Raw genomic sequence first — 25,592 nt, 5'->3', positions numbered from 1 at the left:
CTAGCTTGATATTATCACAAGGACTAGCCGGTAGTCTTTTCTACCTGCCTGATGCTTCTGTTAATGATGCTGTTGCTCTGCTGCTCCCTTTTTCCTTTGCCTGAACGCTTTACATCACCGCAGAGCCAACCTGAGCTGAGCAGGAATGCATTGCCTCCTCTTAATCTTGAGCGCTGGTACCAGGAAATCATGGCAGCTGGAGAGCCTCAGCCATGCCCTCCACCACTGCCTGCAAAGTCTTTTGCCACACGCAGACACGGGCAGGTAAATTCACTTAAGCTCTCCGGGCACCTTTTAGAGTCTTGCTAAAGGGCACTAAAGCAATACAGATGTCATTAGTTACGCCACTGTTCATATATTTAAGACTAGAAAGCCCTCTAGTGGGGAAAAGGGTTAAGGTAACAATCAATGCTTTCAGACAACATATGAGCTAAATTAGGATGGGACAGAACAAAACATTTATATATTTAATTTAATGAGTCACAACACAAAACACAAAGTACACCATGAAAATCAACATCTTGTTCAACTGCAGGTCACAAAATGCTAAACTGAAATCAAAGCATTCTATATTTATGAACTTATCGAGTAAGCGGTTTTTCCTTTCTCAGCTGTCAAAGTCCAAATCAGAAGGTGAAGTTGGACAGGTTTCATCAAACAGAAGCACCACGTTGTTGCCACACTCCAGTGGTGCTACACAGGAGAAAAATGCTTCCACAAAGGTCAGTTTCACACAGCTGAACTGTAATCAGTAAACTGTAAAGTCTACTCCACCTGATCCTTTTTATGTGTTTCTTAGGGGTTGCACTTAGCGCTGAGAGAGATGTCAAACCCACTGGAGATGGACTCCAGGAGGCAGTTGGCTTTGCCGAGCATAGGTAACAGAGTCCATCAGTCCATGCATAGTCTCAGCTTGTGTGTCCACTGGCATGATAAAGACTACAAGGTGTGCACTGCAATTCTGAGCTACAAAACATCCCGTAGCCACGTTTGCTGTATTCCGGGATGCAGCAAGGTACATCCAAAGGTTGCAAAGCAATTAACCATGAAGGTGTAAAAACTCCCTTATTGTTTTGCGGGCGCCCATAAATTGTTTGTACGCGCCTTAATGTGCTAACTGATAACCTAGAATTACACCTTCTCATACAGGCATTTTGATTTTTCTCTAAATAAAACAAACAATTAGAGAAAACTGATGAAGGCCATAACGTTTAAATTGCTTCAGAACAGCTCTTCACAAACCAGTAGGTGATGTCACAGTTGCTATGTCCATCTTTGACTACAGTTTATGGTGGGGCTGTGTTTTTCTGTGTCCTTGCTGTCTGGATGCGATTTTCATCTAAAAGTAGCAATGACCTGTCACCAGCAGTAGAGGGTGGTGTAAGTCTGTCACACTTTACTCTGTGTCCTCTCTGCCTGTACAGATACATCTCCCACAGTCCATCACGCCATCTTGCATCACCAGCTGCCACCCAGTGGCAACCAGGCGTATGACACCCTGAGTCTGGAAAGCTCAGACAGCATGGAGACCAGCGTCTCCACCGGCAACTCCGCCTGTACCCCAGAAAGGTGAGAGGCTGGCTCTGTTTCCATGGGAACACTCAAGTCTGCCCTGTCTCTCAGGAGAAGGGTCACTGCTGCTTTGTTCCCGTGACAACATGTTTTCTTACACGCCTGCTCACGTGTCTCCTAGGTACACTGACTGTTGCTATACCAGCCAGCTCTAGTTTCCAGTTATTTTGTGAAGTTTACTGATGTTAATGACTGTGTCTGGCTCTCCTGCTGTTTCCAGTGTTTGTTTCCACGCATGTCTGTTTGCTTTTTGCTTTTTGTCATCAAATGCTCCTTTATTCTGTGTCTTGTAGCGCCTGTGGCTTAGAGGCCCAGAGGATAGAAGAGATGGAAAAGATGCTGAAGGAAGCGCAGCAGGAGAAAGCCAGACTGATTGAGAACAGAGTGAGTTCCCAACTTTTAGTTCTGACATAAAAAAAAAGGCTCCATTTTTAACATGGCTGAACATCGGAATCCTCTTTATTTCAAAAGCTGGAACAAACAGTCACATCCATTAATCGTAGGTAATATTGGTTTAAATAATCAGCTGTTTTTGCCATTTTTTAAAACTAAAAATCCTTAAATCACATATGCGGGAGTTATTATAGTTTTTACATTTTTATATTGTTTATATATTTTTTGTTTCCAGATAATTTTTTTTCAATTCAGTTGTACTGTTTTTACTGTCTAACGGTCTAGTTTTTTTTTTTTTATTAAACAAGATTGTTAGTTTTCCCATACACCCAGTTTTTTTTTAGTTTAGTTGTCTTTATAGCTCCAATAATCTTGCTTACACTGTTGCTCAAAAACAAAAACAAAAAAATCAGTGTCTGTCTTCTTAGCTGCTGGAAATTACATCAGTTTAAAAAAAAATGTTATTATGTTCAATTACTGCGTAAACAAAATGATTAATTGATAAGAAAATAATTTGCAGCTGATGAAATTAATGACAACAGTATCAGTATTTGCAGCCCTTGTTTCAGCTGACAGACCTGAAGCAATCACCTCCTCTCTGGCATAATAAACACTGCACAAGTGAAGTGTATTTATGCTATTTTTAGCTATGAGCATGTAATCTATCTGCAGTATGAAAGTAACAGTAATTAGTGTTTGTGACAACTATTGAAACATGACTTTGCAGCCAGGGAAACATAATAATTCCTGGTTATAGCTGGAGTCAGTCCAGTGCTGTATGGATAAAATGACTACATTTATATGAAGATTTTTCTAATGCTGTTTACACTACAAGCCATGTTCCCTTTGCCTATTACACACAAACACAATATATCAGGAGAAATTTTTCTCTGGAGTCACTTCCTACCAGCTGCAGGCTGGAGGAGGCGGATAGTAAACTGCAGCCTTTGCGATCAGTCATTAAAGCCATACCAAAATTCTGAATATCACAATATAATCCTGAATAATCAAAACGACGTTGATGCAAAATAATTACACAGTCAGCTCTGACACATTTTATCAAAAAAAGAATCGCATCTTACACTAAATTAAAATAGTTTAAAAAAAAAAAGTACAGTTCTTATGATATCACTGATCACAGATTTTGTAAAATAAATAAATGACTGCAATCGCCAAATATTCCAGTTCCACTGAGAGTCAACACATTCCAACTTTGAGCTATTGCAAAACCTCTCGTGTGGCTCTCGCTCAGCAGATAAAAACCTGCCTGTACAAAGTGATCAAAGTGATCGGTGAACTTCAGATGTGGTGAAATGAAGTTGTAATTATTGTGTTTACCTTTGTATTATTTCCTCATGTGGAAACAAAGTAGACCCATATATAAGTTTCTGAAAACTGCAAAGGATCATTTTACATCAGCAAAGCTTACTTTTCCATACACAGACTTAAGGGATATATTTTACAAAACCCTGGATTGGGACTTGAATTCTCACGAGCATCTTCTGACAGTCATTTTCTTTGTATTGCAATATTTGCCTACCATTAACATATTCTCCCCGTCTCCCTTTTCCCCATTATTTTTTCTTCTCTTCTCTCCATCTGCGTCTCTTTCTCCTGCCCCGACGCTCCCAGGAGAGGGAGGTGCAGGCTCGGCGGCAGATGTTAGAGGAGGAGCGGAGGAGGCGAGAGGAGGCCGAGAGGAGGCTTCAGGACGAGACGGCCCACAGGCAGAGGCTGGTGGAGGAGGAGGTGAAGATGAGAGAGAAGCAGTTCTCCCAGGTCAGTGGAACAGAAGGAGGAGACGGGCGGCGGGAAGAAAAGAGAGGAGAGGAGACGAGAGGGGAGGAGAGGAGGGGTTAGGAGACTTGGGGGAAAGGATGAGAGACGAGACACTAAAGAGAGGCTGGGTATATATGAAGATCAAAGATTGTCAAGGAAGGGAGAGACAGGGGAAACAATGGAGGGGAGGGTGGAGAGAGAGAGAGTGGAAGAACAGAGGGAAAGTTATTATTGGAGGTGGTGTGAGAATGATATACACATAATTCAAGCTTTAATCCCGGCTGATTATCAGTGTTTATCGGCGTCCGTCACAGCAGACTCGATGAGAAACACATCAAGATCAGGCTGTTGTGAGCTGCAGGCTTTGATCTAGCTCCTGTAATGACTATTTTTAAAAGAAAAACCGATTAAAAGCCAAACTACAAACAGTTATCACCCAGCCTGCCTATCAGCATCAAATTTGCATGCATGAAACAGCTGTTTCAGACTGTACACTTCTTCCTCAGTGCAAAATGTTACTGTCAGACAATGGTAGCATCCATCCAGTGGGCGATTTAGCAGCTAAGCAGCCAGATATTTCTTTAGGAGTTGGTAGACAGCTAAAAAAAAAAAGTAAGTAGTGGATTTGCCAGGCGGACGATCATGGTGCCAAATGAATGCTAATGTTGCCTTGAGTCTTCTGGATGTGCAAAGAGCCAACTATGTGTCTGAACACATTTAAGTTTGATTTATTTATAAAACCCAATATCACAAATTTCCACACACAAATCTTCACTTGGAATTAAACAAGTTCCCTTCCAAAAGACCTTTAATGATAACAGTATTTAATATCACACTGTATTGTTTTAGGATTGTGGTTATAAAAATCAGATAAGCTGCAGGTTTAATTCACAATGACGTTTAGTTTGATCTGAATTCAGGAACAACAAAAATGTAGTATAGCTTCACTCTTAATATTACTAGTTTATTTATTTATTTAAGACAGTGCATGTTAATGAACATAAATGTAAAAAAAAATTACATGAATGTAAACATACCAGATTATAGCCAAGGACTAATTTCCAGCTGTTGTCCTTAAGCATAAAAAATAGACATAATAATTCATAAAAAGTCATTATTCATTCATAATAAAAACTCCATCACCAAACTTACACATACACACCATTCTGTTCCCAAATAAAGCATTAAAACTATACAACTCATACATGATCACACACTTGATTTGTCCATAACCAGTTTTTAACCTTTGCCTTAAACAAATTGAGTGTAGAGCATTCTCTAATGGGTTGAGGAAGACTGTTCCACAGATGGCCTCCCTTGACAGAGAGGACGTTCTGCCCAAATGCTGTCCGTCTGTGGGGTATAAACAAGTCTCCTCGGATTGAAGCTCGAGTGGTCCTGTCTGAGCTTTCTTTATGCCTAATGAACTGCTTTAGTGGTGGTGGAGCAAGGGAGTGTAAGACTTTATATATTAAACTCACTCTTTTAAGTTTCACTAAGTTATTGAAGTTCAGTAATTTATGTTTTTTTAACACATGACAGTGGTGGTGGGAAGTCGGTTTTTTGTCAAGTAGTTTTAAACTTCTTTTATAAATGTTTTCAATAGTTTTAAGTGTTGTTGGACAAGCAAGTGACCAGGACGTCAAACAATAGTCCATATGAGAGGTGATCATTGAGTAAAAATAAGTTACTAAAATATTGATTAGTAAGCAAATTACCAGTAAGCACGTGTATTCAAAAAGTAGGATCTTGTTTCCTCACAGCTTTGAAAGAAAATCTTCCAGTTATCTCATGAAGTCTTGGGTCACAGAAAGCAATTCTGCTGATTATTTCCAGAATTTTAAAAAGCAGCACTGACGCAGTGTCTGGGTTTTCTTTACAGGCCCGTCCAATGACGCGCTACCTGCCGAACCGCAAGGAGGAGTTTGACCTGCGTGCCCATGTGGAGTCATGCGGCCACAACATAGACACCTGCCCCTTTGTCATCCTCACTGAAAAAATGTGCAAGGGCCACTTGGTGAAGATGGGCGGCAAAATCAAATCCTGGAAGAAACGCTGGTTCGTTTTTGACCGTCTCAAGAGGAACTTCTGTTATTACGTGGGTGAGGACTGAACGAGGAGAGGTTTTCCCTCAAACAATGGTTAATTTTATTTTATTTAATTATTGAATAACATCACAAGAAAGCCGAGCCTCAGTTATTTAAGTCTTTTGCACGAGAGGTCTGCGAACAGAGCACATGTATTCAAGATAAAGAGTCAGACGAAACCATCATCACTCTCTAGATATGATTTTAAAAATCACAGAAATGTTTGAAAACTAATATCTCTTTGTGTTGCAGTATATTATAGCATTAAAGTACACCGGTATTTCCAGCTCAGAGTTGGCAAAGTGGACTTTTGAAGCTCATCTGTCCTGTGATCTAGTGCCCCATTAAGTGTGAATTCAGCTATCCAATTTATAATGAAGCTTTTCTTCAAGTGCGCTCGTTCAGTTTCACACACGCAGTGAACGCAGGCGCCCTCGAGGTACTTTTAAAGATAAAAAACTGCTCAGAGAAAAAAAAACACTGAAAAAAGTGCACAAAGGGGAGGTATAGTTAAAGACTATTTTAAAACTTACAAGCTCTTCATTAGAGCAGAAATAAAAAGGGACACACCAAGACATTGCATCACATAAAAAAGTGACTGACAGAGATAGAAAACACAGCTTTCAGTATGCCATCAAACTCATGAAACCATTAAAAAATATATAATGGCTGTACTGGCATGATAATGGTACAATGATACAGTCTAGTCACTGCGTACCCTCTTAAGCTTTATACTTTCTGATTAAATTCCTGCCCTTAAAGATGATTTCTGGTCATGCAATGGTAGATTTTTTGTTCACTCATACTGTCTTCCAGTTGTCTTGCTGTCCATATAAGATGGAAAACAGAAACAGAGACACGTGAGGCAGTCCTCACTGATATGCACTGTTACAATTAACATGTTTATTCATGACTTTTTTAAGCTTCTTTTTACAACTGGCAGGATGTTTTAAAAGATGTTTTAGAGGTTTGAAAACGGCATGGAGTCACTCCTGAGTGGATCACAGCACCATTATTCATCACTTTGTTTTTTAAAAAACATTTTTGTTGACTCCAGTTTTTCAGTTTCTTTTAAAATTGCAGACACAGCGTGCTTGTAGGATCTGTCCAATCAAATCGCACTTTGTCTTTCAAAGTCCACTTCAGTATCTTCACATGGCACTTCAAGAGCAACTAAAGTGAAAAACTTTCATCCACCCTTTCTTCTTGCTCCCGCTGAGCTCCGTTAAACACTACTCAGTGCTTTCATCACCAACAAAACTTCACAGCATGAAGGACTAACAGGATGACTCTATGTCTCTGCAGAAGGATCACATTGTGTCAAGTTAGCCTCTAGCCTCATTCACGGAAAAAACTTTCAGCATTAAGTGATCAAACTACCCCTCTGTTCCTTATTTGGTAGAAAGGTTCCTTACTGTACACCAGACCCTGACCTGATTTATCCAATTCACCCCACAGCAGTGCAGAGGCTCCTCTGAGAAGCACACATGAGTGTAAAAGTGTCCCAAACACTTCTGTGTTGATTCACCTGCAAGCGACTGCTAATTAAAGCCGCTCCTAAGTGGAGTTCTTCGCCTCGTTCCTGTGCGTTGAAACTGAAGCCAGTTTGTAATTGGCGTCTATCAGACTGCCCTCTGAATTCGAATTGAGAACAGTTCGTTTTCTGAATAATTCACAAGCGTTTTTGAGCCATTATTTTACAGTCAAGTTCAAAATAGAACCCGAGTGTGTTTTCATTACCCCCGTTCTCTTTGCTCCTCTCGCTCTCCCCACTCACTTGCCTAGCCTTTTCACCCCCTCACTCCTGACGAAGATGATGGTGATGACGGTGATGAAATAAGATGCAATACTTTCTCTGGATGTGTTTTTCTTGGGGAGGAGGCTAGCTCCTGGCTTGTTCGTGACTAATAAAACGAAACTCACATTTCAAAAACATTTATCTCATTACTAAGCAGATTTGACTTTATGGAAAAGGAAAAGCAAGAAGAAGTGCCGGACGCATTTCAAAAGACTGCTTTTAATTGTTGGTGGATGTTTGGTTCTCAGTTGGGCACTCCAGTTTGCATGAAAGAGACTGAATGAAATAGACCACTGTTTATTTGAACAAGACTGGAATCCAGAAACTCTTTTAGCAGATTTTATTTGAAGAACTCCTTCACACTCAACGGCGAATAGTTTAGCCCCAAACTAGAAAAAACCATCAACGTGCCGACTGTATCTGATGAGCTTCATATGCAGGTTTCACTTAGTGATTTTAAAACGCTTAAAGCCATCCTGTGGGTACAGAACACAAATCCAAAGGACTGGACAGAAGGTCTGACCTGCTTCAAGGGAAATGTTGAACAGAAGGATCGAATGTAGTATTCAAAAGAGACTTTCCTTTTAAGATTTATAAAAATTCTTAACCTCGCCAGGAGGGGAAAAAAAAGGAAAACACAGAGACAATCCAGAAAGTACAACTGAAGAAAACAAGTCAAATTAATAGGATGGTAAAGACTTCAGGCATAGCTTGAAACAGACTCCCACTTTTAATTAACTTTTACTCTGATACGGCGCTGCTCATACCTATTCATGGATTATGTGTTGCTGGGAAAAAAAAATTAAACACCTTTTTCCTCATTTTTGCCTGGTTTCTCCATCTAGATTTAAGTTATTAGCTAAGTAGAGATGATCTAAGATAAGAGAAAAGGGCATCATTTCTGTGTAAGGTGATCCAATGCAACAAACAAACCCCACACTTTAAAAAATATCTGGCTTTTACTAATAAATTGCTTTGAGCCTTTGAATTAAGTTCTATTAAGTCAAGTGATTGTTAAAAAGAAAGATGGAAAAATGTACCAAAAACGTCATAATAACAAAAAGGAGAAACATGCACATAAAACCCAAGGACTCAAGGAATCAACATGTACATCTACACTGTGAATTTCCCATACTTTTGTATTTATGGTGTATTATGGTTTTATGTAATTTTATAAAATCAGCAACAGCTACAAACTCTCAGTTTCGGGCTCCATTCTGAAACTATGTTAAACTTAAATATAAATTACCAACAGATTAATATCTGCGTTTTAGAGCGAAGACAGTCTTAAAGTCACACTAGTGTAGTTTTTTTTTTTTTTACAGTTCAGTCTTAGCTTGAATGAGTTGCTATATCATTTAGCTTTTATGCTCCTTGATCCTTCAGCCATCCGTGTTTCTGCTGGGACTCACACTCACCCCACTTATTCATTTTATTTATATTTAGTCTTTCCTATATTAGGATTGAATGGCTAAAACATGAAAAATAGACCACATATTAAAATGTGAAATGTATTTTGTCACTGAATGTCTGCCCTCGTCTTCAGGTGAGAATAAACGCAATCGGTCCATTCATATTATCACCGATGTATCCTTGGCTGATTCTGCCGTAAGGCGCTTGGGCTGGCAGAGGTCTTGCATCAGTACAAGATGTAATGTAATGTCTTTTAATATATTTATTTTCCTTTTCTCTCTCTCAGACAAGCATGAGACCAAGCTGAAAGGGCTCATTTACTTTCAGGCGATTGAAGAGGTTTATTACGATCACCTACGCAGCGCCACTAAGGTAAACACTCCTTTGTCCATTACTTACAATTCAGAATTTCATTGACTACTCTATAATATTTTGCATGCATGATAATCAAGTATAAATTCATGAAAGGTGGATTTGTGTGTGATGCGCTAAACTCCAGAACAACGCTTTATATGGCGTGTTTTTTAAAATCGCAGCCATCATTTTTAAGTACAGATTTTAAATTAGATACATTACTTTACATTATGTTACATTATTTTAACAAGCAATACTGCCTTTAAAAAAGAGACTGCAACTTTAGTATAAAGCAACATTTCTGTATAACTTACTTTTCAAAAGGCAGATATAACAAATATCTGCCTTTTAAAAATTTCAGGGGATCTAAAGGTTCAGATAAGACTGGAATATTTTTGTCATTCTGTCATTATTTCAACTTCTCCCACAAAAAGTTCACCATGCTCAGGTTGTTTTTCTTTTAGTTTACTTTTTGTTTGAAACAGACTACAGCCAGAGTTTGGTTTAATTGTTTTAACTCACTTTTATATTTTTTGTTGTTCTGAAAAACGTCTGGAAAAAGCAACAGGTGCAGCTTTCAGTTTTTGCTCGATAAAAACCCCCTCCTCTTTGATTTCACAGAGCCCCACTCCATCTTTGACCTTCTGCGTGAAAACTCACGACCGGCTTTACTATATGGTGGCCCCGTCCCCTGAGGCCATGAGGATCTGGATGGATGTCATAGTAACGGGTGCAGAGGGCTATACGCAGTTCATGAGCTGAGGGACCACTGGGTGAGCGATCTGGTTGATGTCGGAAACCGAGCGAGCACCCAGACACCTGCGAGCCAACCTGAGCTGCTCCCTGCCGCAGCCGGGACTGGAATCAAACAGCTTGACAGCGTGTAACGGATGGACTTTTAAAGGGATGAATAACCTTGGGCCAGATGCCTTTGAGCAGATGAGGGCTCACTCATGACAAGGGTGCATTTCAGTGATTATGAGAGTTGTATTTATCTTTCACCTAGCTGTGTGAGTAGAAGAAAAAAAACACTTTGAGTAGCCTGCCAGTAGATTCACGAGGGACTTCTCAGCAACATCAATCACATTCGAGTACCAAATGTACTGTTAATATTTACAATACGATACTTTATTCTTACTTTATATAAGCTCAACCTGTTTACACCTTTGAAGCCGATCTATGCATGCAGTTTTATCACTCTAACCTTTTTGATACATTTGTACTTTTTCCCTTTGTTAACTTTTCTCATATTACAAAATAGCCTCTCAGTATTAAAAAACAACAACTATACAGTAAAAACAACTTACAAGCAGCTACTCTGAAATATATTATTGAGACGCATATTATCTGGTGCCAAATACTTGTAATGCTGTGCAAGATTTGTTCTTTTTTTGTTACACAAGTGTTAATACCACTTTATGTATTGTTCCAGGAGCTTCTCATTTAGGCTAATAACACAGCTTTAATATGTCTGTATTTTACATAAATACCCTATGTCAAGTTAAATTCTAATAATATGATTTTAATAAGAATCATAAATTATATAACAGGATTGTAAAACTACGTGTAATAAACAAAACTATATGATGTATCTTTTGTTGCTTTCTGCCTCATAAAGCACTACGCTGCTGACAAATTGCCTAAACTGGATGCATTCAGTTAGCACTTCTTCCTTAATTAGCGTGTCTCCCACACAAGTTAATTACCAGCTTTCTATAAATAAAACCCGCACGCCCCAATTTGTTGCTTACATTCACAAAGGTGTTCATTTTTAAAACGTTACAACGGGTCTATTTACATGAGAACAATCAGGTGGTTTAATGAGTTAAATTGGCTCGTTAACTCTGATCAAGTACAAAAGAAACACTGAAGCCGTATTTTTTGTGTTTGTATTTTTGGGGCAGCGTAATTAATTATATCGCTCACTTTGCACTAGGTGGGAGACATGGAAATGAAAAAAGGAAAAAAAACATGAAGGGAAATTACATGCGACTTTACATGCATGATTCAATATTAAGAAATTTCAAATCACGTACTGTAAAACCATGTTCATGAAGTTCCCACAAAGTGGGCGCTTAAGAGTAAAAATTCCTCACATCCACACAGCGGATCTTCTCGTGTTCAAATTTTCTAAAGGTGCAAGTGCAGATTACTATTAACCTGTGACAGGGCGGTATGATTAATTGACTCCAGGGACCAGCAGATGTGCAGGTAATCAGGGAAACACACCTTGCTGCTGACAGGTACTGATTCGATTCAGCACTTGAAATGTTAATTCTTAATTTCTTGGTCTGAAGTGAAAAACATGTTGTGTGCAGCGATGTCGACTGAAATGAGCACCCTCAGTTTAATGCAGCCAATGATTCCTACTAATAACTGCTGCTGCTTCACTAATATCATTCACACCATTTGCATTTGGCTGACCTTGGGAGAGATTTTCACACATCGTGCCATTCAGTACTTCTGAGTCTCTGCTGTGCCCAGCTGAATAATAAACAGATCTTTAAGAGGGCAGCGCTCGCTCATTACCGTGGTGACGAGCAAGAGTGACACCCAGCCTTATTGTTGGTGAAATATTAATGAACCAGGGGGTGATTTCCCCACACTCTCCCGCTCACACTGGTCTTTTTCCCAAGGCCTTTATCACACAAATGAGAGCGTCGACGCTGTGAATTAGCAAAGGTCTTACACGATTTTGTCAATATTAATAGGAGATATTAGCCTCGTCTCAAGACAACCGAAAATATCTGACGAAATGAAAACATCTGTCAGCTCAGGGGGAAGGTTTTTTAGCATCTCCTGTCAAAGATCTCCACTCTCACATCCTTCACAACACTTCAGCGCAGGCATTTGTAATTTATAAGTTTTCATATCCACATGTGAGTTCGGATTAATTTAGGAGATTAAAGTGAAAAATCTCCTGCCCAACCCCTAACACACTCCCCCCTCTGCACACACGCAGGCTCAGACATCACACATGAAAGCATCCTTCACTAAATGCATCTGATACACTGGCGAAAGTTGCACTCACAGTGTTTACTGCTTTGAACAAATCATCTTCGCTTTCTTTGAAGGGGATGTAAACCGACAGTTATTAATTCAAAAACAGGCTACACAATAGATACAAAGCATTCGATTACATTGTTGTTGTTTTTTTCTCTCTCTCCAGATTTCACAGCACACACAGCACAATGTGTAAAAAATATCCAGAGGGGAAACGCGCCAATGTTGACCTAATGAGGACAACAAAAACAGAGACACACTACAACGGCACCCCCACTGTGGGGTAATAATTCTTTGTGTTCTGATAACTAAATAAAATCACACTTTACATGTGCATTGATTTTTTGATAATCTGAGATATAAAAGAAACTGTATATACACCCATAGGTAACCCTTTTCAATTGCTTGCTAACCCACATATCTGATGAACCAATCACATGGCAACATCTAAATCCATTAAAACTTTTAGACATGGTCATGAGAGCTTTAAGTTTAAAGTGAGCATCAGAATGAGGAAGAAAGGTGATGTCAGAGGAAAATAGCCAGGTTGCTTCAATCTGAAAGGAAGGCAACGGTAGGGCTGTGCGATATGACCAAAATCTCATATCCCGTTATAAGAATTCCATCGTCCCGATAACGATATAAATCACAAAAATGTAACATTTTCTGTAAATTCTGTGAATCTCGGGCAGCTCGACTTGCGTGAAGTGTTTCCAGCTGCGCGTCATGTAGCTGGAGTCGAGTGTTTTAACAGATGCATGAAACTACACATTTTGAGTATTGAGTATTGAGTGAGTATTTATTACACGGCGTGCTGCGGGGAAAAGCCTGTTCTAACGTTTAAGTCTAAGGTTTATTTTTTAGCATCTGGCGGCTCTTTTTTTACTTCTCATCCGTAAATAATCTGCTGTTTCACGTGATTCAAGTTATTTTGAAAAGTCTCAACAGGATCTTGAGCTTTATTGTGAAAGGTTTGTGTGGAACATAAACAAGCGGACACGCGATGGTGTTACCGTCTTGTTGCTAACGACAACGCATAAAAACAGGCACTTGTCCGTCCGTAGTGTGGTTATATTAAATATAAGAGAAAGAGAGAACTTTAAGAAATTAATATAGCCACTACAGTGACCATCAGAATGATGAAAAAATATTGCCGTAAACAGTTTATTTTGCGACACCACGAAACAAACGATAGCGTAAAATGAAACAATAGATGTCTTTATATCGTCATCCGATATATATCGTTATATCGAACAGCCCTAGGCAACGGTATCTTAAATAACCACTAATTAGGCAGATGGGTTTTAGCAGCAGAAGACCACGCTATGTGCCACTTCTGTCAGCTAAGAACTGGAAAGTGAAGCTATAGTTCACACAGGCTCATCAAAATTGGACAACAGAAGTAAAAAAAAAACCAAAAAAAACTTGCTTAGTCTGATGAGTCATGTGTCTGCACTTCGGAGACACCACAGAGGCCCTAAAGGAAATATTTGCTGAAGGTCATCTAGTCTCATCCACATTCCCTCCTTTAAAACAGTGGCCACAACTTTCAATCAGAATTTCCCTATTTAACAGACATTACACGTCTCCCACCATAACGGACACATAGATTTTGGTTCCGTTTATCATAACTGTCATAACTGGTAAGGTTTTTGGACCCATAAGCAAGCATTCAGAGAGGTACCAGCCTCACTAGTTTTATTACATAAGAGGTTTGAGTGGGCAGGTAGGCGAGTGTCCACAAATGAGTTTTCTTGCAGACAGGTTTTCTTTTCACAGAGACTGTTTGTTCCCTTGAACAAGGGAATGCAGACGAGAATACCAGAGGGGATCCAAAGCAGATGGAGAAAATAGTCAACAAGACTTCCTAGAGCTAGACTAGCTATTGTACTGAAGGCTGTAACAAGCTGGTGATGAGTTGATGAAGAGCTGGTTCTTTTATGCACAGGTAACTGCTGATTGAAAGCAGGTGTGCCAGCCAAGCTCAACGGGAAAAGTGAATCGACACACTCAGACAGTAAAAAGGGAGCGGGTGAGAGAGGGAGCTTGAAAAAATGCACTGCAAAGAATACAGAAATGCACAAAGAGAAGGAACAACAGGAGGAAATACACCGAATACTGCAGTGTAAGCTCCAAGACATGGGGAAAAAAAGAAGAAGGGTTGCAAGTAATGTTTGATGAAGCACTACAAAGTAACACTGAAATGCAGAAAAAAGAAAGAGAGGGAACAACAGGAAGAAACACAGAGAGAAATGCAGAGTATTCTCCAAGACTACGAGAGGAAAAATACAGAACTGTGAGTATTTTATAACAAAGCAAAAGACAAAAACACTGAAACAGAGGAGGAGAAGGAACACCTGGAGAAAATATGGACCGATATACAGTTTAGGTTCTGAGAAATGGTGACATGCATAAAGAGAAGTGATGATGGAAACACATAAAAAGCGTGCACTTCAAGAAATGCTGAGGAAAAATCAGGAGTTACAAGCCAAATGTGACAAAGTACAATAAAGGAATAAAGACATGCATAAGGTAAAAAAAAAAAAAAAGAGAAAGAAGTGATATATAATGATGTGAAAGAATCGTATGAAGAAAAGCAGAAAAAAAATAGAAAAAACTGAAGAAACTGTAGAAACAGAATGAAGAAACCATAAAAACTGGTCATGTTGTAACAGTTACGGTTAAATTATGCCAAAAAATATCAGCATCTTAACCACTTTTAACAATGTTTAGAAATATTACTGATGAAAATGACCATTAAGCAGTGAGTAAGAAAAACTGAATAAGTTAAACTTTGCGTGACATAACTTCCTGTATTAAGGTCAGCTGACAGGTTTAAGTTGGATACAATGTAGCGGTGTTTCAAGAATAATTTAATTTAATTTGAAATGTTCTGCACCTCTAGTAGTATTTTCACTACCTTAAAACAGGCTCTTTAGTGCTATTGCAGGTATGAAAAAAATTCTTTTTAGAAAGTCAAGCTATTACATCACTCTTCATCAACAGGAAAATATCAGCACATACCTGGAACATGACATAAATTAAATATGCTGCTGCTCCGATTTTTAGATGCAGAATTAAACTCGCTGGTCACTTGTTTTTCTTTAAAGGTTCATTTGCTCAACTAAATGTTAACCCACATATTTAACCAGCCAATTACATGCAAATCAGTGCATTTAGGCATGTCGACATGACCGAGACGACCTGCTGAAGTTCCAGCTGACTATCACAATGAGGAAAAAATGTGATTTAGGTGACTTTGACCGTGGTATGATTATTGATGCCTGATGGGCTGGTATCAGCATTTCAGAAACTGCTGATTTACTGGAATTTTCCAACATCTCTCTAACCATCTCTAGGGTTTACAGAGAATCATCTGAAAATGAGAAAACATGCAGTGAGCCTCAGTTCTCTGGGTAAAAATGGCTGGTTGAAGCAAGAAGGCAGAGGAGCACAATCTGACTGCTTCAAGCTAATAGAAAGACAAGAATCACTCAAATAACCACTTGTTACAACTGAGATGTGCAGAGGAATATCTCTGAATGAACATGCCAAACCTTGAAGCAAATGGGACCGCAGCAGATGTCAGTCAGAAAACTGAAGCTACAATTTGGATTTTGACAAAATCAGACATTTCTGCTGCCACATTTAGAGGGTAGGGTCATAATTTGGTGTAGACAATGTGTTAGCATGGATCCATTATGTCCTGTTTCAACAGTTTAGGCTACCTGTAGTGTTGCAATGAGGTAAAAGCACACTTTGGACAACTTAGTACCAAGTAAGCATGAGTTAAACTCGACAGCTTACTAGAGTATTGCTGCTGACCATAGCCATTCTTTTGGGACCACAGCATACGCATCTTCTGATGGATGCTTTGAATGGGAAAAAACACCATGAAAAATCTCAAATAACCTCAAACTGGTTTCTTGGACATGAAAATGAGTTCACTGTACGCAAATGGCCTTCACAGCCACCAGATCTCAGTTCAGTAGAGCGTCTTTGGGACGTGAAGAATAACATCGTGGTTGTGCAGCCTTAAAACTGCTAAACTGTGTGATGCTGTCATGTCAATATGTTTGCAGCACCTTGTTGAATCGAAACAAAGAATTTTAAAAAATGGGGGTTCCAACTAGTAAAGTACATCTAATAAAGTGGTCAGTGAGTGGATGCATTTCTTTTGTCTTTATGTTGCTTAACACTTAACACTTAGTCTTATGCTCCACATCAAAGTAAAGGACTGTTTGCTTGCAAATATACTGTTAAATAAAGTGACTTCGCAGAAAGCAGAGACCCCATGACAAACAGTCAAACAATGGAAGATAACATTGTAAACTAGTGTTAACATGCCTTACCAAACTAACAATTAGAATTCAAAGTTCAGCACGAGTTAACTTAAGCTCTGATGAGTGAACAGTTTAAGTTTTTTCATGAGCACGAAGCATATGGCCTGGATGGTTATCGGCTGTGTAAAACTCATAGGTGACAGACGCTGAGCCTCAGGGGGTTTGAATGTTTCTGCAGCGCAGCATCACACAGCCTGAGTGCTGTAAATGACACAGAGGAACCACTTGGGACCCATTTGCTTAAAGAGCTGAAATTCTGGAGAACACAAGTGATGCACGGACAATAAGTATGAATAAAAAGCTGTGATATGCAACAATTCGTTTACTTTCTTTGTTGTCCTGCTGTTATTGTAGCACTGTTTTCTTTTACAGACCTTACACTGTATGCCACGCATGGCTTCATTCAACATACTTTCAGGAGTTGGAGTTAGGTATGAGTGATCTACTAAAAGCTGTGAGATCCCACAGGAAGACAAAGCAGATGCTGTAGTGAGTTCTTTACATCAAACACCTCTAATATACCACGAAGTCCTTGAGGAATAGCAAATAAACAGAACCCTATGACTGACTGGTTCCTATCTGTCACAGCTGAATGCAAATGAAGTTGCTTTAAACATCCGTGAATGAAAAATTATATTATGCTTGTCACTTTCCTGAGACTTGATTACATGTTTTCACGGCAAACCGAAAAACAAATTCAAGTGATCAGCAGGCTGAACACACACAGAAACGTCCACAAATCCCCTCTGAGAGGCTTCCATTCACAAGTCGTAACTGAATTCCATGTTTTCTTCGTATGTTCAAAGAGGGGCAAAAGTTGAGGACAATAAATTCTGAGAGAGATGATGATGAAATGATGGTGTAACCCTTACTAACATGCCATACATGCACTTGGCATGCAGCATTGACTTTTCTGACTTCTCTGCTCATCCACAATATTCAGACAATGAATTTGGGTATCGAGTGATGGACTTCCAACTCCCGCTATAGAAAAACCGACAATAAATATTTCAAGAGTATCTGAAGTCTAGTTTGATCCAGAGTTGTTTACTTTGGCTCGTTTTCCTGTGTTGTTTTAACAAGTCGGAAAGTTTATCTATTCCAGTTTTTGCAAATGGATACTGAGCTTGTTAAGATTTTCCAGAGGAAGGAGGGGGAGACATGAAGGTGTTTTGCTGCGCAAATAACACATTTTACATGTCTTCCTAAATAGTGACAGAGGAAACTGTACTTAATAGTGGAGACTGCAGGGAAATCCAGCCATGCTGTCATAAGGAGCACCTTAGATTTCTCTCATGATGCGCAAACAGGAATCCCTCAGTGGACCAATTAATACAGACAGAGAGAGCAGTCAGCGATTTTCCCGGGAGACCTGCCAACTTCACCAGCTACTAGTATCTCAATCTGGTCTCCATTACGACCACATTTATCTCGATTGCATCAGGCTGCCTTTCTACAAATCTCTCAGAGCTCCACTCCTATGGTAACAACCACATGGTGGGCGTTTTGCTGAATAGCACCGCTGTAACAGGGCCATCCTTTTAAAGGCATCAGATCGACACAGACGGACAGCGTATATTAGACTTGGGACATTTCACTCAAATTCAATTTCATCTGGTCTTTTTCAAAGAACATGTTTAACTTGGTGTGAAAACAACTTCCCCTGGAGCCATCCTGGATAATGTGATTCTGTGCGATCGATTCGACTTTCAGATGTTCACTCAATGCACAGACATGCTTCTCTGTGGACAAATCTATTAGAGGCTAAATCATAGTGCCAAATCAATTTATTAATTCAGCAAAGCTGGAAATAAACCTGTTGGTTTTGGTAAAATGATAGAGTAACAGAAATGCAACTCAGCAAATAGGATGGAGAATGGCTGGGTTGTTAGGAGTGCCAAAACAAATGTGAGGTAAAAGGAAAACAGTAGGGGGAGAGAGAGAGAGAGAGAAAGGGAAAAAGAGAGAGATGCAAATCCCATGGCAACAGCAACCAGACAACAAGTCTAAAATAGGGGGCAGTGTCCGCTATTACTATAGCAACAGGAGAACAGCACACTTGCTCAGCTTCGGGATTTGCTGAAAGGAGGAAAACAAAGCTTTATTCCTAACATAAATGTAATTGACAGTCATTACCAGTAACTTCATTTAGTTCCACCAGCTGTGTCTCACCAAATTAGTCACAAAAATAAGGATTCGCAAAGTTCATTAGGCTGACAGCCAACCACAAGGGATGAATAATTTATCTTCCATTATTCACTGACTTAGTGTAATTTTGCACCTGGGAAGCTTTGGGTAGACAAATGAACAAGTCAACAAAATAAAAGTGAAATGAGACATAATCACAATAGAGTAGTTGCAAGCTAAATTAAAATAAACGAATAAAACAGAGACATTACATCCACAACGGTGATTAGCAATTATGTAATTCTAAGTACTTTCTAATTTAAATTATGTAATAAATGATATATGCTGCATGTTCATTAGTTATCGCGACATAATCGGCCAGATTCAGTCATTACAAGCTGAATGCTGTATCAGTGTCTGAGTTTGTTTAAACTGTATCACAAAGTGTCAACGATATTCTCTGCTTTCAAAAACTGCAGCACCGACCTCCACGCCCGGTTTGTTGACATGAAACATGTGCACAGTCTGCACTGCAGACAGAGGGAGAGAGAAAGATGACAACACGGTGGTGCTTTGCCTTGCCTACCACCGACCAATCATATTTCAGAAGTAGCCGTTTTGAGCCAATCACAGAACGACAGTCTGAGCCCGTGCAGCCAATGGTACTGTTCGTGGACCACTGATGCAACGGAGATGCAACAGACTTCTTCTAAACAACAAAGTGTGTTATGAGCCATATAGCGCTTTAAACAAAACAGCGGCACGCCTTATTGTAAAGTACAGTGTCTGAGCTGTAGTTTTCTCGAAAGATCGCGTTCGCGTAAACCAAATCCTCTCACTTCGTTATTTAATTTAAAGACGAGGTTATACCCTTTAGAGCTTAAAAATTAGCACAATGTCTAGCTAAAAGGCTACTTTTCAGATTCCCTAAACCAGTTGTTACTTGTATCTTGAATTGCACAGTTTGAATTTAGTATTTTCTTTTTTATTAGTATATTTATTATCTATATATTTATTACTATAAATAATAGTATTACTCACCTGAATGAGCAGCTGTGTTACTTTTACAGAAACAACAACAAAAAAGTAGCTCAATACTTTTATAAAAGTGTGGGCAGCGAGAGTGTGGGACGTCCTTGGGTGAGCCGCGGAGGGAGGGGGCGGAGGGATCTGCACGCGCGGAGGAGCCTGGTTTACCCCGGTGACGCAGTCGGTTGCTAGGTGTGAATGAAGTGATGCTTTGTCACAATTAAGCGGCTCCTCAGTTTACAGGTCGACCACAACAAAGCAGCACCTCTCTCTGTTTGCCTTGTCTAGGATATTCCGAGCTGAAATATGGCTCTTTAATCTTTTGCTAAGTTGTTGGACCCGAAAAGTCGTCGTGCTTTGCTTTAGCAACGCACCCCCAAGTGCTCTACAATTTTTTCTGCAAGAATGGAGTAAGTGAAAGTCTCTCTACTGGCTGTACATAGAGCTGTTTTGTTGTTGCTGTTGTTGTTATCATTTTGGTGTAAAGTGGCTACATCTTGTTTGGTTTCGTCGCTTTAAATGAACCTTTTTGACAAATTCAAACATCTTTTTTCTTCTTTTTTATTTTTTTTTTAAACTACGATCACTCATGGAGTTTGACTGATTGTGGTTGCTTTGTGGTCAGTTTTAGTTTGATTTTTATTGATTTTTCCTCTACTCTAAATGTATTGCCTTCAGTCTGTGCACTAACTGGAGATACATCACGTCTGTCACTTCCAGCGTTTAATCTTTCAATGTTTAATTTAGCTCTCATTGCTGTAATCGAGTCCAATCTGTTTAAGTGATTAAAAAAAGAATTGGTAATTAATTTTAAAAGGAACATGCGATTGGAAGCAGCTCATCAGCATTAATCCTCTTTGACCAGCAGGGCAGCTCACCTACAGAGTAGAGGTAGCTCTTGTGGTGCTTCTTGTCAACAGTTGGGCCCTTGACAGCGTCACTGGGTCCCACGTGTTTTGAGGACGTCAGGTTAATTTTGCTTTGAGCCAGATTAAAGCCCACAGGACACTGCTCCCACTTTTCTATCACCCACTGTGTCACATCTGAGGCTTGGTTTTGGGAATAATGTACTTTTCTGCTTTTCAGTATTTGGTATTTACTGTAAAGCCTTTCTGTTTAAAAGATGAAAAAGTGTATTTGTGTGAAAATGAGTTAAGTGAGGACCAGAAAGTGATTTTTTCTTTGTTGCCTCTCATTAAAACCATACAGAGAAACTTGCAGAGGGCAGCACAGACAGACTCCCATCTGATGATCCCCATTAGTCGACTGAGTACGCCGTATCTTTCTCAGATATATCTGATCCCCCTTTTTTTCTTTCTGCTTACCCTCTAGGTTTCATTATGCTCACCCAGACCTGCTCACTGTGGCCCATCTCTCAGACCCTGCTTGCTCTCAGCATATGCTTGGACTTGGACTGAATCAAAGCACCAACAGACAAAATGATGGCAACATCAGCGCCTGTTTGGAAGACTCTTCGTGTCTGCCCGGCAGACCCCCTCGCTCTCTCTCACCCACAGGCTAACCACAGCCAATCACAGGGGTGCAGGGGGGAGGTGTCAGAGGAGAGTCAGCACTTAATTGGTGAGTTGCAGCGTGTACGCTTTTTTATATTTTTCCTCATTTCAGGTGGGCTCGGCACTGCAGCACATTCGTCCTTCTTGAGCAGTAAGTAATAAACTAGCTACGTCTGTTATATTAAAACGCTGCAACTTTATTGGCAAAACCCCCCAAATCTGATTTGCCTTTATTATTATTATTATAAATCTGATTGTTATTTTGGGAAACTGCTTCGTGCACTGATGGATTTTTTTTTTTTTGCATGAACGTTATTTTTTTATTTTATTTTTTTTAGCAGCATTATTTCCTTCCGACAAACATCTTGTAACCGATGCAATTTTTCCCCCCTCCTCAATAGGTGATGGTAACACTGACTGGATGACGGAAGAAGTGGATTTCTCCTCGTACCTCCCAAACCCTCCTTCCCCTCCCTCCTCTACTAATGCCTCCCTTCCCCCTTCACCCCTTCAGAATGATATCCAGGTGCCCTCTGACTTGGAGGTCATGACCTCTCTGCTGCAAGAGGAACTCGCCCAACTAGAGGACTACTTCCTGTCTGAGCCACTGCCCGAGAAAGGGCCGAGGCTGGGAAAATGCGACAGGGGTCCACTGCCTGCGGGTCCTCCGCCATTCACTCAGCTGCCATACGCATCATACGCTACATCCAACCAATCGGAATCCAGCCCACTTCTTGTTACCTTGGCAACCGGAGAACTGGACCTGCTCAGCATCTGTGGCGGGCCCATTGGGCGCTCCAAAATTCCAAGACACGCCCCATATAGCTGCAGTCGACCCAGTGGGTGTGGTAGGAAAAGAGTTCCTGATGGTTCGAGGTTCAGCGAAGGCTATGACAGCAGTTTGTTGAGTTCCAAAGGAAGTAACTCAGGTAACTCAGCTGTGACCCTTACAGGTAATTATGGCTGTGTAGAGGACGACCAGGTGGTAGGGAAAAGCTACTGCTTGGGTAGTGCGGTTGAGCTCAGACGATGTGCCGTTATACCAAAAGAAGAGAAAAATTGCTGTTTCACTCAAGATGTGATAGGTGGTGGGAAGATTGTTGGTGGTGGATTTGGCTTTGGTGGATCACTGGAGGTCCCCCATAAGAAAGAGGATCTGTTGATGTATAGCATGAGGGAAGTCAGCGGAGGTGCTGGTAACAGCGATGTGCTGAACAGTATCAAAACAAGTGTGGAGGTGACAAAAGCCACCGTTTCTTGGAAAGCCGAGAGCAGTGAAGGTTGTTATCTTCCAACAACAGCACAGTCTGAGGCCTACCATAGCTTCTTGGGCAACATCAACGAGCAGGTGAAATCAGAGAGTCTACAGATAGCTCAGCATGATCTACACTGTAATTTCCTTGAGGATCAGGGCCCAGAGTGTCTTTTAATGGCTAGGGATAGTTTGAACCTGGAATCTTCGGGGCACAGACAAGCATGTCGGCTGAAGGAAGACCACTGTGCAATGAAATACGAAGTGGACATCATTCCAGGCGAAGGCGGGGAGCGCAAACAAAAGAAAAGAGATCAGAACAAAACTGCCGCTCACAGGTGAGATTCTTCTCGATGAAATGTCAATGTTATCAAAATTTTACGAGTTTACATTTTCACAGAGTCTTCGTTTTTGGTCGATGCAGGTATCGCCAGCGAAAAAGGGCGGAGCTCGATTCTTTGGAGGAACAACTGCACTGCCTTGAAGGGAGGAACCGGGAGCTCCGGGACAAAGCAGAGTCCGTAGAACGTGAAATCCAGTACGTTAAAGACCTGCTGATTGAAGTTTACAAGGCCCGTAGCCAAAGGCTTAAGCAGGACACAACAGCGTAACACCAAGCTTCTGCGAGTACACTTAGAGAGAGCGTAACAGGGAGAATCAGCAGCTCTTTCTGTCTTTAAGTTTGTCCTGAATCAAATGTTAATTTTTTTCTTTTTTTTTCTGTAGCGAGGGGTTAAAAGCATGCTTTGCTAATATGAAATATTTTTTACATTTTAAATCAACACTATCCAATTCTTCCATCGCTTTCGTACTCGAATCACTTGAGCCAGCACTGTGGCATAGCAATGCTTTAAGATGACAATCATTTTCAATAGCTCTCGCACTTCGTGAATCTACTATTGAAATAAGGTAATTTCAGAAGTAATGTAACTCATTATGCAGGTTTTATATTTGTAATAGCCTTACATTAAAATTGATGTCAGCAATAGAAACTCATGTTTGTTTGAGGGTTTTTTTTCTTTCTTTTTTAATTATTTTCATGCTCAGTCGCTGGATCACGTTATTGGGTGTTGACATTTCAGTGTGGACAAATATTTCAAATCAACTGCGTTTATGCAACAGCAAAAACTGTAATTGGCATTAATACTAAAATTATTAGAACTGACCTTGAATATCCTTTGACTTTTACAATTGCAGAAAGAGCGGCTAACGTACAAAAGAGTCGTGAAACTTTATTGTGTATTTTGTTGTTTGTTTTTCTGTAAAACATTTGATTTGCTTCCAGTTTATTTCAGTCAATAACAGAATTATTTTATTTGTATGTTTAGAGTATTTTAGCCAGCTTTGTTGGAAACATTACTTTGTCTTCTGTATTTACATTTGTTTAATTTTCATCCCTTTAAATGTAACAAATATAACCTTTGCTATCTTTCTTTTAGCAATGGCTTCAAATAATGTCTGCATTATGCATTCTGTGACCAAAACGTTTTTTTTTTCATATTATTTTTAAATGTGTAACATTTTATCATGTGGTGGCAGTAAGATATTCTTCCCTCGCATTTTGCAAAATGTACAATCTGTTTTGCAGCTCAGGATACACGTTAATCCGCCAGTTCTACAAACATCAGTAGATAATCATGGGAGGAGATTACAGACTTGAAGCTTGCAGGTTTTCCTCATATAAAACTGTTGTTTTTTTCTTTATTTCCCAATGTGTACAAATATTGTAACTAGTATCATTCTAACAGCCTTCCTCTGCATGCCTTTGCATAAATGTACTCTCTGGAATAGAAAATTTAGGGTTTCAGAAATAATTCTCTCTCTAAACTGCTTGTTAAAGCAATAAGTTTTATAGGCCTCTGGCTGATCTGCACTAATTTGTAACAACTTTTGTATGTTCAGGGAGTGGAGTGTGTTAACCTTTTCTTTCTATAAAATTATTGGGGGAAAAAATCCTAATTTTGTTGTTTCTTAAAGCTTTCGCAGCTTTAGCTTTGGTGTAAGAGGTCTCAATTCTTTTTTTCATATAAGCAAATAATCATTGTTACTGTCATTTGCTCCATGCTTATACCAAGGATAGTTTTTTTTTCTATGCATATTTATTTTAAGACAATCTTGAATATAACAGCGAAACTATCGTAATTATTTATGGGGTTTAATTGGTGCTTCTTTTTTTTTTTTTAGCCCCCTGCGGTGCACTATCAATCCCGATGGTTAAACCAAAAGTGTGTACTAACAGCACATTTAGCGCGTTGTGTTTTTAACGTAATTTTATCATAGATACAAATTAACTTCGTCTGATGTCAATCTTTTTGCTTTTAAAAAAAATAAAGTGTATCATCAACTTGGCCCGCTGTGCTTTTTCTTTTTGGTGCTTTTACTGGGATTTATTTTTATTTTTTGTCTGCGTTATCCGAAGTACAATCTGCGGCCTGAGCGTGAAAATAAGTCCTTGGTTTTTGGATTTAATAAATCTGCGGGGTTTTCATTTTATTTTTATTTTTTAAAGGGAAATCAAAGTAAAGCCCGGTCAGGGCCCGACAGACACTGACAAGCGCTTTTCTCACCCTGCCCCGCTGAGCAGACAGCTGACAGACGGTTATACAGAGAGGACTGAAAACTTTCATGGGTATCGATCTCTTCTGGTTTAGTCGATACAACATTTAACATAAAACCACATTAAAACGCTTTCGACGTCCAATCCTCGGAAATTCGGCTTCGTTGTTTTCTACTTTATTTAGCCCAAATTCACAGACTTCTAGAAGACCTCGAAGGGCTTTGAAATGCGAATGCCTCTAAATTCACATGTTGATCTGCATATGGAAAAATGTCGCCTTTAAAATCCATCAATAATATTCGCTACACCTAAACAAAAGCTTTCCAAAAATCGACAGCACGCTGCGGTGCCAGCACAAATACTCATAACTC

At 39.7% G+C, this 25,592-nt stretch overlaps 2 protein-coding genes and 1 long non-coding RNA gene across 11 annotated transcripts in view; 2 read left to right on the top strand and 1 right to left on the bottom strand.

The window, feature by feature from the left end:
• The window catches only part of phldb1a (pleckstrin homology-like domain, family B, member 1a), a 29,995-nt gene extending 18,638 nt beyond the window's left edge, over positions 1–11,357 (top strand). For 8 of the 9 annotated variants that reach the window (XM_040032863.1, XM_040032859.1, XM_040032862.1 and 5 more), the window contains 9 exons: positions 124–264; positions 612–722; positions 800–878; positions 1,425–1,569; positions 1,866–1,956; positions 3,598–3,744; positions 5,627–5,846; positions 9,329–9,414; positions 10,018–11,357. In XM_040032863.1, coding sequence (XP_039888797.1) covers positions 124–264; positions 612–722; positions 800–878; positions 1,425–1,569; positions 1,866–1,956; positions 3,598–3,744; positions 5,627–5,846; positions 9,329–9,414; positions 10,018–10,158 — 1,161 coding nt within the window. In that variant the 3' untranslated portion in view covers positions 10,159–11,357. The remainder of the gene's footprint in view (positions 1–123; positions 265–611; positions 723–799; positions 879–1,424; positions 1,570–1,865; positions 1,957–3,597; positions 3,745–5,626; positions 5,847–9,328; positions 9,415–10,017) is intronic. The other variant, XM_040032867.1, reaches the window with a different exon arrangement.
• Positions 125–20,017, bottom strand: LOC120734217. Its single transcript, XR_005695985.1, has 2 exons — positions 19,911–20,017; positions 125–3,868 (listed from the first exon to the last, which is right to left on the bottom strand). It is a non-coding gene; the product is annotated as an uncharacterized LOC120734217 (long non-coding RNA).
• Positions 19,585–25,465, top strand: atf5a (activating transcription factor 5a). The gene is made up of 4 exons (XM_040032872.1): positions 19,585–20,308; positions 21,231–21,479; positions 21,814–23,002; positions 23,089–25,465. Exons 2-4 carry the CDS (start codon positions 21,338–21,340, stop codon positions 23,273–23,275), a joined length of 1,518 nt encoding a protein of 505 aa, XP_039888806.1. The 5' UTR covers positions 19,585–20,308; positions 21,231–21,337; the 3' UTR covers positions 23,276–25,465.
• The last annotated feature ends 127 nt before the right edge of the window (positions 25,466–25,592 follow it).

This window comes from Simochromis diagramma, unplaced genomic scaffold (assembly GCF_900408965.1).
Source record: "Simochromis diagramma unplaced genomic scaffold, fSimDia1.1 OVJJ01000216.1, whole genome shotgun sequence".
NCBI lineage: Eukaryota > Metazoa > Chordata > Actinopteri > Cichliformes > Cichlidae > Simochromis > Simochromis diagramma.
The sequence above is the reverse complement of the archived record's forward strand: the minus strand, read 5'-3'. Positions and strand labels throughout refer to the sequence as shown.

What these genes read in the sequence shown, in the direction of transcription:
- atf5a (XM_040032872.1), top strand. Translation starts at nt 21,338, where the DNA reads ATGATGGCAACATCAGCGCCTGTTTGGAAGACTCTTCGTGTCTGCCCG. An exon ending in GGAGAGTCAGCACTTAATTG is followed by an intron (nt 21,480 to 21,813) that starts GTGAGTTGCAGC and finishes CCTCCTCAATAG; the next exon opens with GTGATGGTAACACTGACTGG. An exon ending in AACAAAACTGCCGCTCACAG is followed by an intron (nt 23,003 to 23,088) that starts GTGAGATTCTTC and finishes TGGTCGATGCAG; the next exon opens with GTATCGCCAGCGAAAAAGGG.